The sequence below is a fragment of the Spermophilus citellus genome (assembly GCF_964194105.1).
Source record: "Spermophilus citellus genome assembly, chromosome: 7".
Classification (NCBI taxonomy): domain Eukaryota; kingdom Metazoa; phylum Chordata; class Mammalia; order Rodentia; family Sciuridae; genus Spermophilus; species Spermophilus citellus.
Window position 1 is genome coordinate 90,154,978 of NC_138188.1, and position 16,843 is coordinate 90,171,820.

General features: G+C 34.2%; 1 protein-coding gene across 7 annotated transcripts in view; it reads right to left on the reverse strand.

Annotated features, from left to right (window-relative positions):
• Positions 1–16,843, reverse strand: part of CBLB (Cbl proto-oncogene B) — a 210,630-nt gene that overhangs the window by 60,001 nt on the left and 133,786 nt on the right. For all 7 annotated transcript variants that reach the window (XM_081301461.1, XM_081301460.1, XM_081301455.1 and 4 more), the window contains one exon: positions 9,038–9,241. In XM_081301461.1, the coding sequence (XP_081157587.1) occupies positions 9,038–9,241 (204 nt within the window). The remainder of the gene's footprint in view (positions 1–9,037; positions 9,242–16,843) is intronic.

Below are 16,843 nucleotides of genomic sequence, written 5' to 3' on the forward strand. Positions count from 1 at the left end.
AGTATTAAATTCACAGGCTGTGAACCAGGCTAACTTAGTCTAGTATGCCTTTTAATCACTATCTCCCTTCTGTATAAAAATGCATACTTCATACATAAGCATAAAACAACTTGGGTTGAATAACAGTAAAGTATTTTTTAAAATTCTGATTAATCACAGCTAGGATTTTGTTGATATGGACCCTCTTGATTGGAAAATGAAAAATATTTTTCTATTTTGACAATATAGTTAGAAATACTCTTTTGATGTGGAAGAAACGAAAATTCAATCTTTTAAAATACTTCCAAAATTCTAGGCACAGCTTACTCATCTTCACTACTAAAAATAATTCCATCAGAGACATCTTTAAATAGTATGTCCCAACCTTGTTATTTTTATTTTGTCCCAACTATTCTTTCAGACCTAAATAAAGTAATACTAACGAACCCAAACAACTAAAAAAAAGTCTTATAATGCATTCAAAAGCCATACACAAGTGCCTTATCATTTGCTGTTACTAACAGTGACACTAGACAAAGTAACTTATAATTGACTTAAGTACAAATTTTTTCTTTTACTTTTTTCTTTTTTTAAGAGAGAGAGAGAGAAAGAGAGAGAGAGAGAGAGAGAGAGAGAGAGAGAATGAATATATTAATATTTATTTTTTAGCTTTTGGCGGACACATCCTTGTTTGTATGTGGTGCTGAGTATCGAACCCACCCGGGCCGCACGCATGCCAGGTGAGCACACTACCGCTTGAGCCACACCCCCAGCCCCACTTTTACTTTTTTCTTAGAGTGTTTTAAATATAGAAAGAGCAAATTACAGAAGGAACAGTAGTTTAGGAATAGGTTCCTAAATTTGGGGTCATATATCTTGGCAAACTGTTTGCTATTGTGGGTTAAAGTTGTTTTGAAACCCCCTTTGTGTCTTCAATTTCTTCTTATTTACCTTTTTCTTTATTCAATATAAAGAATACTTTCACCATAGAAAATTTTAGAATTATAGAAAAATATAAAAATATTTTTTAAAAAACATAGCTATTGATGATTGTTACTAACCACCCTTCACTCTACATTGGTTCACAGTCCACCAAAAGAATTTTAGCTGCCATTAAACATTGTTCCTGAACAGATTTTAAAGAGCACATCATATAGATGTACTGGCATTTACATAACCATTCTCCTGGTAAAAACATTTATGTGTTCTCAACTTTCCACTTTCATAGAGTAGTTTTACAAAGAAATCTTTAAGCATATATATTTTACAGAAAGAATCATAGAACTTTTTGAATATAGAACAAGAAATATAAGAAAATATGAAGTAATTAACTTATTAATAAAGCATAAAATAGGTTATGGACACTGAATTATTTACACAGTATGTACTGCACACTATTCAAAATCATTAAATTTTTCTTTTTTTCATGCATTTAGGGAAAACATTGAGTATAATTCCATTTCCTTATCTTTATTTTTAGATAATTCTATTTTTTTCCATAGTAATACACATGCTTTTAGAACTTTAGAATAAATTATCTTTTTAGTTTCAATTTTTTTTTCCAAAATCCAAAGGCTGGCCTGCCTTGATTTCTGTCCATAGCATCATTACACCAGCAAATCTAACTAGTAATTCCTCCGAAGTTCTTCAGTACAGGTAGCTGCTGAATACGCCTTTCACAAATTGGGATCTGGGTACTCTAGAAATTTAAAGGCTATACTGAATTGTTTTATATCTACATACCTACCAAATTTCCCCAGCTCTCTGCTGACAGAAGAAGTAAAAAAAAATATTCTGTTATTTCTTTCTCTGACAAAATTTACAAAATCCTTTAGCATTTAGAATGTGATGCTAATGACTACTATAACAGATAAAGGCTATGCATTTTCAATTTTAACATAAAATCCTGACAGAAAAGCCCAAGATGTAAAGTAGTCAAAAGCCTATCATAGTACCCTCAGCAATTATGAACAAAATTCCAGGATTCCTTCTAATTTACTCACTCTTCATTTTACCCACACCTTTAAAGGATAATTTAAAACAAAAAAACTTTATTTATTAAGATCCATTATTATGGAAATGGCAAAACATTTGGTAAGAAACTTCAAGCCCAGTCAGGCTATTATAAAAACAGGACAGAAAGAAACCTCTCCAATTACTAATAAGGTAAGAATTCTGACAATCCCAGAGATAATCAGTCAATTTTATAATAGTTCCAGCAAGATTTTTACTTAATGAATTTTCGTATCTGAACAAGGTAATACATGTTTATAATAAGGAGGGTGTGAAGGACTGAGGGAGTCAATGTTTTCCCTAAATGCATGAAAATTAATGAAAGGACATTGATAAAATTTTTATCACATGCAAGAAAATACTCTATTTTCTTTGCTGCTAACCATTATCTTGTTTCTTACTTTCTCATATTACTTATTTAAAATAACCCACAGAGAATATTATTCAGAAACTACACACTGTTGCAACATTCGTGCATATAGTCACACACCATGTGTAGTTTATAGTTCAAGTATAAATGTATCATGTAATCTATTGTGGAATACCTATAACACTGGTCCCTTTTATATAAACAAAAGGTTGTATGAGAAATGTGGTTTAAAAGCAGTACAATTATCCTGCTTATCCATAATTATCCTTCCAGTTTCAATCTATAAGAATTTAGGGAGAGAGAAACTGAGAATGAAACAGAGAAGTCCTAAATATGGGAAAATTCTGTTGCATTTCTTCCTACAGGAAGAAAATGAAGCCACTAGCTACCTAATTAAAGAATATGAATATCTGATCTGTGTGTAAAACAAAGATGAACTAATATCTGTGTTCCATTAGTAACTTCTGGAAATTTTCAAATACTACAAATTAGAAGTAATAAAGAAAAGGAAAACAGAAACTAACACATGAGAAAGGGAGAAATACTAGGAGTAAGATGTGAATACTTCTCTTTCTTTTTTTCTTTGAAACTGGGGATTGAATGTAGGGGCACTTTACATTACCACTGAGCTACATCCTCAGGCCTTTTATCTTTTATGTAGAGATAGGTCTCACTAAGTTGTCTTACTAAGTTGCTGAGGGTAGTCTCAAACTTGCAGTTCTCCTGCCTCAGCCTCCCAAGTTGCTGGGATTACAGGAGTAAGGCACCACACCCAGCTAAGAAGTGACTTCTCTTTGATGTTTGACAGGAAGGTAGTTACCAAAATTTCCAAGAGGTTCTACTTTCAAATAAAACATTCTCACCCATGGTAGTAACCCCAAGGGCACTAACCTATTAAAATAATAAACACTATAACTACACAAGGGCGACACTTCTTCTCTGAAGGACCTCGAAATATATCTTTGGTGTTTGTAAAGGCTTCATATGCCCTTTGGTTCACTCAGCTGCATAAGCAATTTTGAGAAGGCAGGGAAGGGTAACATATAATTCAGAAACATTTCCATAAAAATGGCTGAGAAATAAGAACATTCTGTAACAATGAGGGTCTCCTTCCATTTCCATACAGTTTCCCTTCTCTCTCCCTTTCTCTCCCCCCACTCGTCTCTGTTTAATGTTAATCTTTTCCTCATGCTCTTCTTCCCCGTTCTGATCTTAGTTGCTCTCTTTATATCAAAGAAGACATTTGGCATTTGTTTTTTAAGGATTGGCTAGCTTCACTTAGCATAATCTGCTCTAATGCCATCCATTTCCCTGCAAAATCCATGATTTTGTCGTTTTTTAGTGCTGCGTAATACTCCATTGTGTATACAATGTGAATAATAACGAATACTTACTTACCATGGGCCAGCACTCTTCACCTGGCTTTATCTGTATTAACTCGTTTAATCTCAACTCTGAGAGACAGGCTTTCATAGTTAGGTACCCAATGTACAAGGGGAATTCCAAAATGCAAGGCACATAGATACTAAGTAGCAAAGGCAGACAAGAATTTATGTAGTAGGATTCCAGGATTCTAGGATTCTAGCTCTACTGTAAAACAATACAGAACAGTGGGCACCACTGATTATTCAGCAGAAAAAAAAAAAAAACCCTTCTTAAGGGCCTACTGTGTGTTAGGCACTATGTGAGGCTCTATGAGTGAAAAGAAGCCCAAGGCACAAGAAATTCTTAAAAGAAACTGACAGCTGGGCTAGAGGAGGTAGATTCAGACTGAGTATGAGCTGAAGCACCTGCTTCCCCTAATATGCTACATATTCAAGTCATTTATGAAGGTATTCAAGCTCATCTAAAACATCACACAGCAGCTGGATGAGGTAGTAGTTTCTTTTGTTCATTAATATGGAAATACCACTATTTTGCACAGAGAACTTTTGGAAAAATCAGGAAACAGAATGTGATTAAATAAAAAACCTCTTACTGCATTGAGGAGTGCGGCAAGGCACAGGTGAGGACCCCGGCACTGTAGTCAGAATCATTCTTGGATGGAACCAAGACAGTTAGCCCTGCCCACTCAGTACAAGTTCCAACACCCTTATATCATTATGGAAACCCCCCCCCAAAAAAAATCTATATATTTCTGAATACCCTTGGGAGGTATAAATGTTCCTAGTTGAGGGAAATGTTCTACATTCTGTTTCTTTTTAATTCTGTATTTCTCTTTTGTTTAATTGCCCTTACTGTGCCAACATGGACTCTCACACTCTGGCTGGGAACTAAATAAAAAACAAAAAGGCAATACCTAAAAACTACTAAAAAAGCACTGTGATTTGCATACATAACCCTTTCTTCAGGATCAGGGATATTACGAAGCCTTTTTTCACATATTATTATTACAAAAAGCAAAAATTAGTTGATATAGTTTTCATTAGCAATAGACATTTAAATTGATGAAGGAAACATCAGGAGAATCTAAAACAAATATATATAATAATAATAATTCCCTTAATCTCTGATCATATCTGCTTTTATTCTAATGTAGTCAGTCATTTATTAAATTTTAAACATTGTTTTAAGAAAATATAACGTTAAAGGCCATAGGAATTAGTCTAGGTGCATTCACTAGATCAGTTCACAGACACATTTTTATGCAAATTGTTTATTTTGCAATTAATTTTATATACTTGGTGACATATTTCATCAACATAATTGCTGATGTAAGACTTTCTTACACATTTAAGAAAATGAAGCAAATCTCTGTGTAGCAAGAAATACCTCTTCCTAGCTCTAATATTACTGAAGTTAGAAGACTGTGACTTTTTACCAACTACACCTAGCCTTCTGCAGAGGCATTAGGTCCAATCCAATTATCCTGGAAATCTGACAGCTCAAAAATTCAAGCTATGATACAAATTCGAGCCAAATCTAAAACATCTTCTAGTAAAAAATCATAAAATACCTTCTATTAGGAACACAGTTGATTTAATGTTTGATAGACTTACATGTTATATTTGCTTCTGTAAAGATTGTCATTATTAAAATGTGTGGTATAAAACAAGTAATAAAAATACATGCTATATGTCCAGCATGCCACTATTTATAAACTCCAGCTGTAGGACATCACCATGGTAACAGGAATATACAATCAATTCAGTCTTCCATGCTATGATGGAAGCATGACTAATTTAAAGAGTGCAAATGTGCTTAAGCTGGGCAGAAACAATTTTACAATATAGTCATCAACTAGCTCACAGAAGAAGAGAAAAATGAACATCTAAAATGGCAGGTAAAAAAACTGAATCACTTTGCCGGGAATGAATAGTAGTCATTCTCTGAGTTGAGAAAATGAAATGATTTTGAGTAAATGAATGAGAAAATGAATGAATGAGACAATAGAATGATTATAAAAGAGATGGGAATAAAACCCATATAGAGGAGCTGTTGTGTCAAAGTAACCATGTGATGTTTGTCATACCTCTCCTATAATCCAGAACTGGATAAAATCTACTAGACCTGGCTGTTTGTATATGTGTATTTCATCTTCGGATTGGAGTAAAGATAAAAAAAGTAGATCCCTGCCCTCCAGGAACACTGTGTGTGCACATGTTCATATATTTGTTAATTCATTTAGTAAAATGTTTACTGAGTGTGGTTAAGTATCAAGGAACACAGGATAAACAAGGTATTGTCCATGGACTTGAGAATCAATTGTCTAGTGGAAAAATCATTAGACTAGAGAAACCTGCCCTCTAAATATAAAATTTAGTTTAAAGTGCATATGAAATACTACAGAAACATAATGTCATAACAATATTCCAATTATTTAGAAAGAATTCATGCTTGTTATGTATAGCAAAATGTAGGTTTTATTGAAAGTTAAGTGCAGACATTGACAAAATACTCTAAAATTCAAAATCTGTTAACTGACTAGAGGCATACCGGTGGAATAATGACATTTAATTAATATATGATTCCTCAACCTAAAAACAAATAACTACTGTAAGATCTTTAAATTTCTAAAATAAATAACTGCCATAGGAAAGTCTAAGGCTGACTGTAGTGAAAGCTCTGCTAGTTGACACAACCCACTGAAGTGTGAATTCTGGGACACAGAGAATTAATGTCAAAACCGCTTAGCTCCCCAGTGGAAAGCTTACCAGTATGCCAGAGAGAAGCAAGTATGCATGGTCTTCGGAGTAGGTGAAAACATCAAGGTCAACCACCACAGTCACCTTGGGACAAGCTGCTTCTCATTGTAGGTTACTATGGTTTCCTGTTGCCTATCACTGCCATTACTGAAGGGAACCTCAAGTTTTCCTTAATTCAATGGAAAACAAGGCAAGACTGCAACTCTTCCCAAACTCCTAAAAGGAAGTATCCTTTTCTCAAGCAGTAAGGTATACAAGTTCTTAAAAGAATTACTTTAAATTTTCAGCCCCCATCTCTACGTGGAATAATGAAAAAAGAAAACCCATTTAGTAAAGAATATTGAAATGCTTTTTTCCTGGCTAGAAAGCATTACCACCCAGGTCCCTTGAACTACTTGCATTGTTGGATGTTTCTCAAATACTTTTCTGTCATTCCCCATCATCCATGTGTTCAATAAACATTCTTTAAATGCACATCATGTCCTCAAACTGAGACTGCAAACTTCTGCATAAGGGGCCTGACAGCAGATATTTGAGGCTTTGCAGACCAAGCTGTAAAATCAATGCAATTATGCAGGTACCTATATAATCATTTAAATATATATTTCATGTAAAAGTTATTTTACTTCATTGAAAAAATGGCCACAAATCAATAAAACCAATATTAATAACTTACACTATTTTATCGTCTCAACAACTCTGGGAGGTAGATGCTATTCTATCATTTTTCAGAATTGAGTTGAGGCTTAAAGTATTTGGGTGACCTGGCCATGTGAGTGAGTGGGATACCAGGATTCAGAGCTCTGTGTTCTACTTCACAGATAACAATATTTCCAATATCCTACATGGAGCTTTTTCACAGACAGGTAAAATAATTTCAACTAAGTCAGATTATGGGATGTATCCTTGAATGTTTACCATACATTATTATTAATTTAATTAATATGTGTGATTAAGTAGTGAACATTCATAATTTCAGTGACATGACACTATCTTTTTAAATCCTAGATCTCATTTGATCATCACAGGACTCAATGGGAAGTCATTGTTCATATTCATAAAGCAGGAAACTGAGGAAGAAAGAATTTTAAGTAATTTGCCTAAGATTCCAGTATTACTTTTATAACACAGCTGGGGCTTTATTCTAGGTCTTCCTAAAGTCAGAACTAGAGCTGGTTTGAGACTCAAGTCTCAGTGCTGTTTCAATCTGAAATTTTTTTTTTCCTTCTTCATCTTTTAGGACTGCTGTGGAATGACTTCCTCTCATCTGTATCTTGGGTCAATGGGATACTAAACTAAACTAAACACTAAATATAGTTATTGGCATCAAGGTTGAAATATATTATAGTTTCTGTGAGTTAGTTTGGGAAATTTATGAAAATCTAATGATGTGAAGAAAAAAAGGCATCCCGGTGCAAAGCAAGATTTGAGAGTAGACGTGTTGTGATACCAACATATCTTTATATGGAAAAATATTTTTTTGTAAAAAATGCTAAGATAATATCTTTGGTCTGCATAGAACACTGGAGCAGAAAATGCAAGAGTTTGCCATCGGGCAAAGTTTGATATAGCCTTGAGGTAATTAAAAAAAAAAATCCTCTGTTTTCTGCAGCAGGTATTTTCCTACTATGGTGATAGAATTACACAGGGAACACAATCTGATGCCACACCACATTATCATCACTTCACCTGTATGGCAAACAGTCTTCATGTTACCTGCCAAATCATAATGAATCACAGTGAAAGGTTTTGTAGGCCAAGCCTAAACTCAGTGGGCAAGAGTGCTATGACTGATTAGCCGTGTCTGCATGAGTCAGCAGGAAGAATGGCACCCTATCTGTGGGCCCTTGCATAACACTTGCTCCCATTTCTAATTTTTGAAGCACAAAGCTTCTTAATGTAACCTGAATTTTAAGTTTATTTCTGTACAGAGAGTAGTCTGATATCCAAGAGTACAGTTCTCTTGACTACTACATTTCTGATTTATAATTACTCAACTGGTATTTTTGGTTCACTGAATCATCTTTTGTGAGCTGGCTTACACAAACTCCAAAGGACAGTAGCGTCGATTCCCAGTGAACTGACAATGATGATGAGCAAATCCCAGACTACAGCAAATTCACAAATCTTACATGACCTCTTAGAAACAAAATGACAGGATGTCCTTGCTAAGAAAATAATTCTATCAGAGGCTTCTTCTATACTGAACAAAGAATAGTTTCAGCAGAGTTCAGTTTTAAGAATGCCCTTTATTAAATTTTTGTTCACACATGTCTTAAGATAGTCTTAATGTCTCATTGCATACAAACACTCTCTCTAACTGTTATTGTGAAGATTAAAACCAGTGTGAGTACCTTAAGCAGACTAGTCCTCCACCAATGATTTTGTGAGCCTGTCAACACAACTTACATTTTCACCTTACTTTTGAATCCAGAATCCTTTTCCTCCCAAGCCTCAATACACTCATCCTTAATTTGTGGACATTCATGTCCTCACACCACCCTAACTAAAATCATTTTTCTAGTTTTACCTTTCGAACATTTGCCAACCGATTCATCATCAAAGATTCCTCTCGATCATCATCGTCGTCCAAGTCAAGCATTGGCATGCCAAAGGGGTCAATGATACTGCAGCACCTGGAGCCTTCATCTCTGGGGTCAAAGGGGTCCACGATTATGGGCTCAGTTCCTTTTATTTCACAGCGACAAAAGGGGCAGCCCTGGCCATCTGACTCCTAAATAAACAAAATGCACTGGTTAGTCCTTATTACAAACAGTTCCAAGACATACCAATGTTCTACATCTGTAAAAAGTGGCACAAAAGAGATGTGTGGGTAGGAATTGGGGGAAGAAGAAAGAAAGGAAGGAGTCTAATTCTTCATTTTCCTCAATGTTCACTTAAAATTCTAACGTATCAAGGCTTTAAGCCTTACAGAATACTGAAAATTTAAACATGTCCCTATGTATGAAAAGACAACAGTGCTCATTAAGTATTCTATGAAAAGCAGATTTGGGTAAAAATTCATAATAGATAAAACAGCATCAATAAGAACAATACATTTCAAAGACTATTTTGAAAAAGTTCCTGAGGATATAGCTATGGCTAAATATGTTAATTGCCTAGGTTTTTTAAAATCTTGATTTGTAAGGAATTAGTGAGGAAAAATACATTTTTATATAGAAGCTATCATGTATCCTAAAGGCCTTCCATCTTGAAGTAGATCATTTGGATGATTAAACTGTGAGATATTAAGTTTTGCTCTTAATCTTGCTTTCAAAGTATACAGTGAAAAAAAAAAAAAGATCTGTTCAAATGAATGCCATTTATTGGTAATGATTGGAGATTTTGTTCAAAGTCTCCTGAATTCATTTCTCTAACTACATGAAGAACTCACAATTATTAGGGAATAAGACTTTTTTTTTTCATCCTTTCTTCTAGAGATAAATGGTACACAGTATTCACAATGCTATTTTTGTTTTGCATTATACTCTGACTTCAGTCGTATGTTATTTTAAAAACAGTCAAAATCATTAACTTATTTTAAAGGAGAAGTGAAATAAAGTAGTATCATTTTATAAATTAAATAAAGATGCAAAATGAAATGTCCTGTGTCTAATTTTGGACTGTTCTGTTCATTTGTTTTATGGAAAAATGTTGATCTACCCGCCCTACAGCAATGCTCAGGTCAGTGGCAGAATAAATCTCCAGCTCTCCTCTCATTGGATAGTTACCACATATCATTCAGGGGCAAATCCTGTACTAGATAGTTTCTTTAAAGTTCTTCTGGAATAACAAATTAAATGTCTCCTTTATCATGTGAACTGTCAAAAGAAAACACTCTTTGGATTGCTTAATAGACAAAAAAACAAAACAAAACCCTGCAATATTTTCTTGTTCATCTTTTTTTCTTTAAGAAAAAACTCTGGATGTCCAAGTTGTTGAAGCAGGTGGTGTGAAGAGGCACTAATTCATCTATGTAAAATCCTTGGATGTCTACTGCCACATATATTCAGTTCTGGTGGGCTTCAAAGCAACTTTGATCCATCATTTTGCAATATGATACAACTAAGACTTAATTCTACATTTAAAATAACCTCTTCATGTGGATTTAATTTTTTTTTTGTAATTGTACATGGACAGAATTCCTTTGTTTATTTTTATGTGGCGCTAAGGATCAAACCTAGTGCCTCACACATGCTAGGCAAACGCTGCCACTGAGCTACAGCCTCAGCCCTCATGTTGATATTTAATATAGGAATAAATATTTATAAAAATCCAAACTTTCAATCTTTTAAAAGTAAGAACATTAAATTTAAGAGCATATTCAATATGTGTTATCATCTACGCAAAATCTCCTATCATAAGAGTCAAAAGGGATCCATACTCTGTGGCTGGGTAGACTTTTCTTATAGACCTACAAAAAACAATCTCAAAAAGCTAGTTCTATTATATGTAAACAAGCTGTGAAAATCCGTGGGTTTTGTGTCTTTTGTGCAGAAAGAATGGAAAACAGTACTCTGAGACCTAAGTGGACATTTCCTACATAATATAGAAAATTTCAGACACACAAAAGTAAAAGATTTAACGAACCACCTCCTCCCCCACCCTCAACAATTTTCATTTCACACTCAGCCTAGTTTCATCCATGTCTTCATTTGCTCCCTCCACTTTTGGGTTATTCTGTAACATATCCTACACATTACATAAATTTATCAATAAATATTTTAGTATGTGTAATTCAAAGCAGCAACTTCTAAAGAACTAACAACAATGTGATTTTAATAACTAAAACTTACTTTACTCAATCTGAATCATTTAAGTCAGATTATTTCTGAGTGCAGTGCTTAGAATGTGTAACCAACTATTTGGTTACCCAGCATCTTGTTGGAACTCCCAAGGTTGATTTACATGCTGCTGTGGATAAGGATGACTCCAGTTTACAGGGTCTACTTCCCCAGGAGGGTAACTGGAAAGATGCTAGTTTTGAAGGAGGAGAAAAAGAAAGACAACAAGTGTCTTCATAATACAAAGAAAAACACTAGGAACTGTTCATCTAAAACTGAATTTAGGTTTTTTTCTTTAACCCCCCTACCCAAAAGTTTAATTGTATACAAATTGTTGATGTGTGTTAAGAGTAGCTATTATGAGAGTAAATATCATAGAAGATATTTTCAGTTCATCTTTACCTGTTGTTGAGACTTTACCTCATGAATCAGCTAAACAGCTGCAGTGCACATTCATTTTGATTTGCAAAGGGATCACACTGACTGTGCCTCCTTAATGACACTTACTTAATGTCACAACACCCATCACTCTGTGTATAAACTGACTAGAGTCACATGCAAATAACTTTAACCATAAATTTCCAAATGCCACTTTGGTTACTCTGCCCTAGTTTCTGTCATGTGGTTGACTGAATACACATGAAGAATGTCTGTAATGAATATATAACTCATCGGGATTGTGGCTCAATAATTAAAATAATGTTTCTGTCAACACAAACTTAATGCAAGGTCACAGAACATATGTTAATGAAGAGGAAAGAACAATAAATAACTTCTTTTCTAGTCCACAATGTATTAACATTCTGTGATGTTAAGCGGAAGTACTCAGGACTCCATTTATTCTAATATAGTAAATTTCTCTTCTTCAAATAAGAGATACTTCCAACTTGAAGAATACAGAAGTTACCAGTGAATACCACATATATCTAAAATTTACCTCTGTAATATAGTCATGATAAAATAATTCAGACCCTCATTCCAACCATCAATACTAAAAGTTAATGATATATTTTGGGCAACCTCAGAATAAATTAAAGAGTGACAGGAGCAGAAAGCAAAATTTAAACCTCATATTCAAATTCCCCTTTCCCCACCAAGACCCTATGCAAAAATTGAAATCAATATCATCAATACCATCTCATCATCCCTACTATAACGTATCAGTAACTTTCCATATTCTATTTAAAAGTTGTTCAGAGAGGCCCACTGTATCTTATTTTCTCTTAAATATTTTTAAGGCAAACATTACATGTAGTCCAATGTATTTGCTTCCGAATGATTATTAAAGGCAAACTCTGACTTATGGTCAATCACTATGCCTTCTTCCCACATAAACAATACACATTAAGGGCCCTAGCAAATACATGCAACTTCATGAGTTTGACTGCGGAGTTCATTTATATTTTGTGTGTGTGTGTGTGTGTGTGTGTGTGTGTGTGTGTGTGAAGTATCATTGTATGGTACTTCTCACAGATGCTCAGTAACTTCTTAATGAAAGAATGAAGGAAATAATAAATGAAAACAGTCAATAGTAATCTTAGACTACATGTCCCAGAGCACTTTTGGGTTTGATGCTTTTTATATGATAGATAACAGGAGCAGACTCTAGTGAATCTAGACTTTTTAACTGATTTGGGAGGCCCATAAAACATGCACGGTGAATCAGAAATAGTGCATAGACATTCTAAATTAGGACATTGGGCTTAGACTTCTACCTCCACCAATTATGCTGTGTGACGTGGGGCAGGTCATTGCATCTTTCTTTTTTAATTAATTAATAAGTTAATTTTAAGTAGGTCTATATGACAGCAGATTGCATTATGATTCATTGTACACAATGAATGAAATTATAATAATATAACAACTTTTCATTTCTCTGGTTGTACATGATGTAGCATCACAAGGTCATGGGATCTTGTTTGCAAGGTATAAGATAATGCACAACTGAAGGGGCATCTTGGAGTATATATTTTTATCTGGCAAGTGTAATGTGTCTGTCTGTCTGTGTGTCTGTCTCTCTTTCTCTCCTTCCTGGTCATCACGTGAGCTGCTTTCCTCCATCGCACTCTTCCACCATGCTGTCCTGAGATAGATTAGTTTAAATCTCTAAAAAGTGTGATACAAATTCCAGTTGACATAATTAATATAAAATATTCACAAAACAAAGAAACATCACAAAACTAAGGACACATATCTTACCATCTGAAATCAAACTCATATTTCCATGGGAATCCCATTTATCAATTAAATGAATATGATTTAAAAATCATAGAATTATAAGTATACATTATTTAACCATAATTCTAAATATATCTCCTAAATGATATGATCAGTTATCACATTTGGAAATGCAATAAGTAAAATTATAAGCCCTGTTGAAAACATTACCTAAATATTAACTCATTTAACCCTATAATTTAGGCATAATTACTATTTCCTTTTTACCAATAATAAAATTGAGAGTTTACACAATTTGATGAAGGTCAAAGTTAAGCAGTACCAAGAAGGAAATCACAAGAAGGAGGTTTGTTTTGATAGCTTATCATTAAATATCTAACCTCTCATAATGGAATATAGTAGTTCATCAGTGTCAGATTCATAGCCTAGATTAAAATAGTTTAAGTACAGCTGTCCTTAACTCATTATTTATTAGTAGAAAAAAATCAAACTATTTTGCTCAAATTGAGAATATTGAAATGAATGAAATTATAATGATCAATGAATATTCTGCTTACCCAGAAGTTTCAGGTCTTTAATAGGAAGATAGAAAACTTGTCTATGTATTGACAGCATTACTTAGGATATATTTTTACAGAATAATAGTTTTTATTATTTGTTGCTCAAATCCAACTAAAAATATTAATGTATGAAGTTTGTAAGTTTACACTGTGAAGACATTTTATTTAACACAATCAGCTTCAAAACACCTACAAAATGTCTGTGTTAGAGTGAAAGAGTGTATCCGAAGTATTAATGTTTGCTACTTCTTGGTGTATCATACCACAGTGAGGGCTGACCTATTTAGTCACTGGACCTAGAGTCAAGTGTCTACTACACAAGATTTCTTCTTCTTCTTCTTCTCTTCTCCTCTTGCTCCTCCTCCTCCTCCTCCTCCCCCTCCCACCTCTTCCTCCTCCTCCTTCTCCTCCTCCTTCTTCTTTTTTTCTTTTGGTGGGGGTTACTAGGGATTGAACTCAGGGACACTTAACCACTGAGGCACCTCCCCAGGCCTTTTTATTTTTTACACCAAGACAGGGACTCAATATTGATTAGGGCCTCACTAAGTTGCAGAGGTTGGCATTGAACTTGGGATCCTCCTCCCTCAGCCTCCCAAGTGACAGAGACGTACACAACCACTCCTGGCTTTCCACAAGATTTCATTTCTTCAAATCTGTCTCCTCCTTTTCATCCCTACCACATTACTCTAGTTTGTGATGTCACTAACATTTTTGGACAACTTCTACAGGCCCTTTATTGCTCTCAAATTGAAAGAGAAACTCTTACATTCTAGTTCATTGACTTTATGCAAAAAGATACAACATGTAATCAAAGACAAAATTACCAATTTAAAATATTCTCAAAGGCTAATGTTATTTTCACATTTTTCGTATTATAGTTACAAAATTTCAATAAGGCAGCAAATTTGAAGGTTGGTTGCTTCTGAAGGAAGATAAATAAAGAACTATCTCTTACTAAGATATAATCATTTGACCTTACTTCTCATCTCTTGGGCAACTACACATTTCCCCAACAGTGCTCTCTAGATACAGGACATCTATAAATCTCTTTATTCATATACAGCATTAAAATCAGAACTCACTGATTTTTATCTCCTGAATTTTTTCTTGAATTACTGTTTTGAACATGCTAATATCTTTCCTTTCAATTCTTCTAAATAAATATGAAGGAAGAAAAATTACTGGTTAAAAAAACAAAACAATTTTACTTTTAATTGAATTGACATTCTTGGCAGTAATTCAAAACACAGCCTCACTTAACAAAGATAGTCATTTTAGTTTTGGAAGGGAGACTTGAAGTACTTAGTTTCTGCCATTCAGGAGCACAGAAGTCATTTTTTAGATCCCTTGAAAAAACACAACCAAACAATTCCTTAGCTTATACCTCATGTGATAACTCTGCAGCATCATGGCTAAATAAAAAACATCACTGCACAAAAGAAAATGTGGAGAAGCTCAAGGCTATAAAGATAAATGTTTTGTTAATATCCTATTAACATGTGGAAGTGAAAGGAAACTCACCAAGCTTTGTTAACCAAGGGTAGAGCAGCAACGCCACACCCAGAGCAAAGCTGCTGCAAAGGATGCCTCTGGAAAGGTGATTACTCAACTTAGTATTCTGTGGCCAACTCTCGCATGCTTATTCAATTTATTAAATAACACAGATGTTTCAGAAGGAGAAAAAAGCATCTGACACCTCTTCAGGGGCATGACTAATGGGCCATTATGACAGCAATTAAAGAGTAACCACTTGCAGCCTGTAACAACTAACTGTCACTGCTACCCTGCATTTCTTAGGTTTTCTGTTAATTACATAAAATTTAAGTCTCTAATGAATTTCAATTAAACCAAAGTAGGGCATCAAATGGAAGAAAATGTTGGTGAAGAATGACTTGATAAAAATGCACACTGGCTGAACACATTATGTTTTATGGTCAAGGTTTAATATTTCCTATTGGATTCATAAGCTTCTTGGCAGACATGCAGCCTTTAAAATCATTTTCATATCAGCATGCCCAACCAAAGTAGCAGAAAGCAACGAAAAATGCCTACCATCCAAAATTAAATTTGAAGGATAACAGGATACTCCTTTTACATAATTATTAATACCACCCCCTTTATAAAACTTTCAGGTTGAATTTTAACTTCTTGAAGGTAGGAACAGTCCCTGAGTGTTCCTTTTAGGTCACAGATTAGTACAGAAGGGGGACTCAGAGGCTGCCCTATGAATGTTACCTAAATAAATAAACAAATTTGAGACCTTAGATAATTAGGATTAAAACCATCTAGATTTGCTTCTATCAAACCAATTAGGGTAAGCAAAACAACAGATTATCCCTCTATACAATTTAACTTGAAAACTTAATCTTTTCTCTAATAGAAAATACAAATAATCACATAAATCAAATAACAAAACTGACTTTAACATCAGCAAACATAGTATTCCATTATTTTTGAATAAGAGAAAAGTTGAAAAAGAGCAATAGACCTTGTTACCTGCACCCACATTCAGAGCCCTTATCCCCAAAACATTTCCCCCTACATCTACAAGCATAGATACAATGTTTGATAATACAATGCAGAACCAAAGAAACATTCTATGATTTTGTTCTTTTCATTCACACATTCATCATCATTTAGGTTAACTCCAGTAAGCCCCAAAATGAAGCTTCAGATGAGGTTTTTAGAATATATAATGTTTTTAACTGAATTAATTCTATAAGACTTTTGATTAAATAACAGGGAGCTTTTTACAATAACATGCTTAAATGATCACAAAACATTGCTGTTCATGCAGTGACATGAAAACTCCCA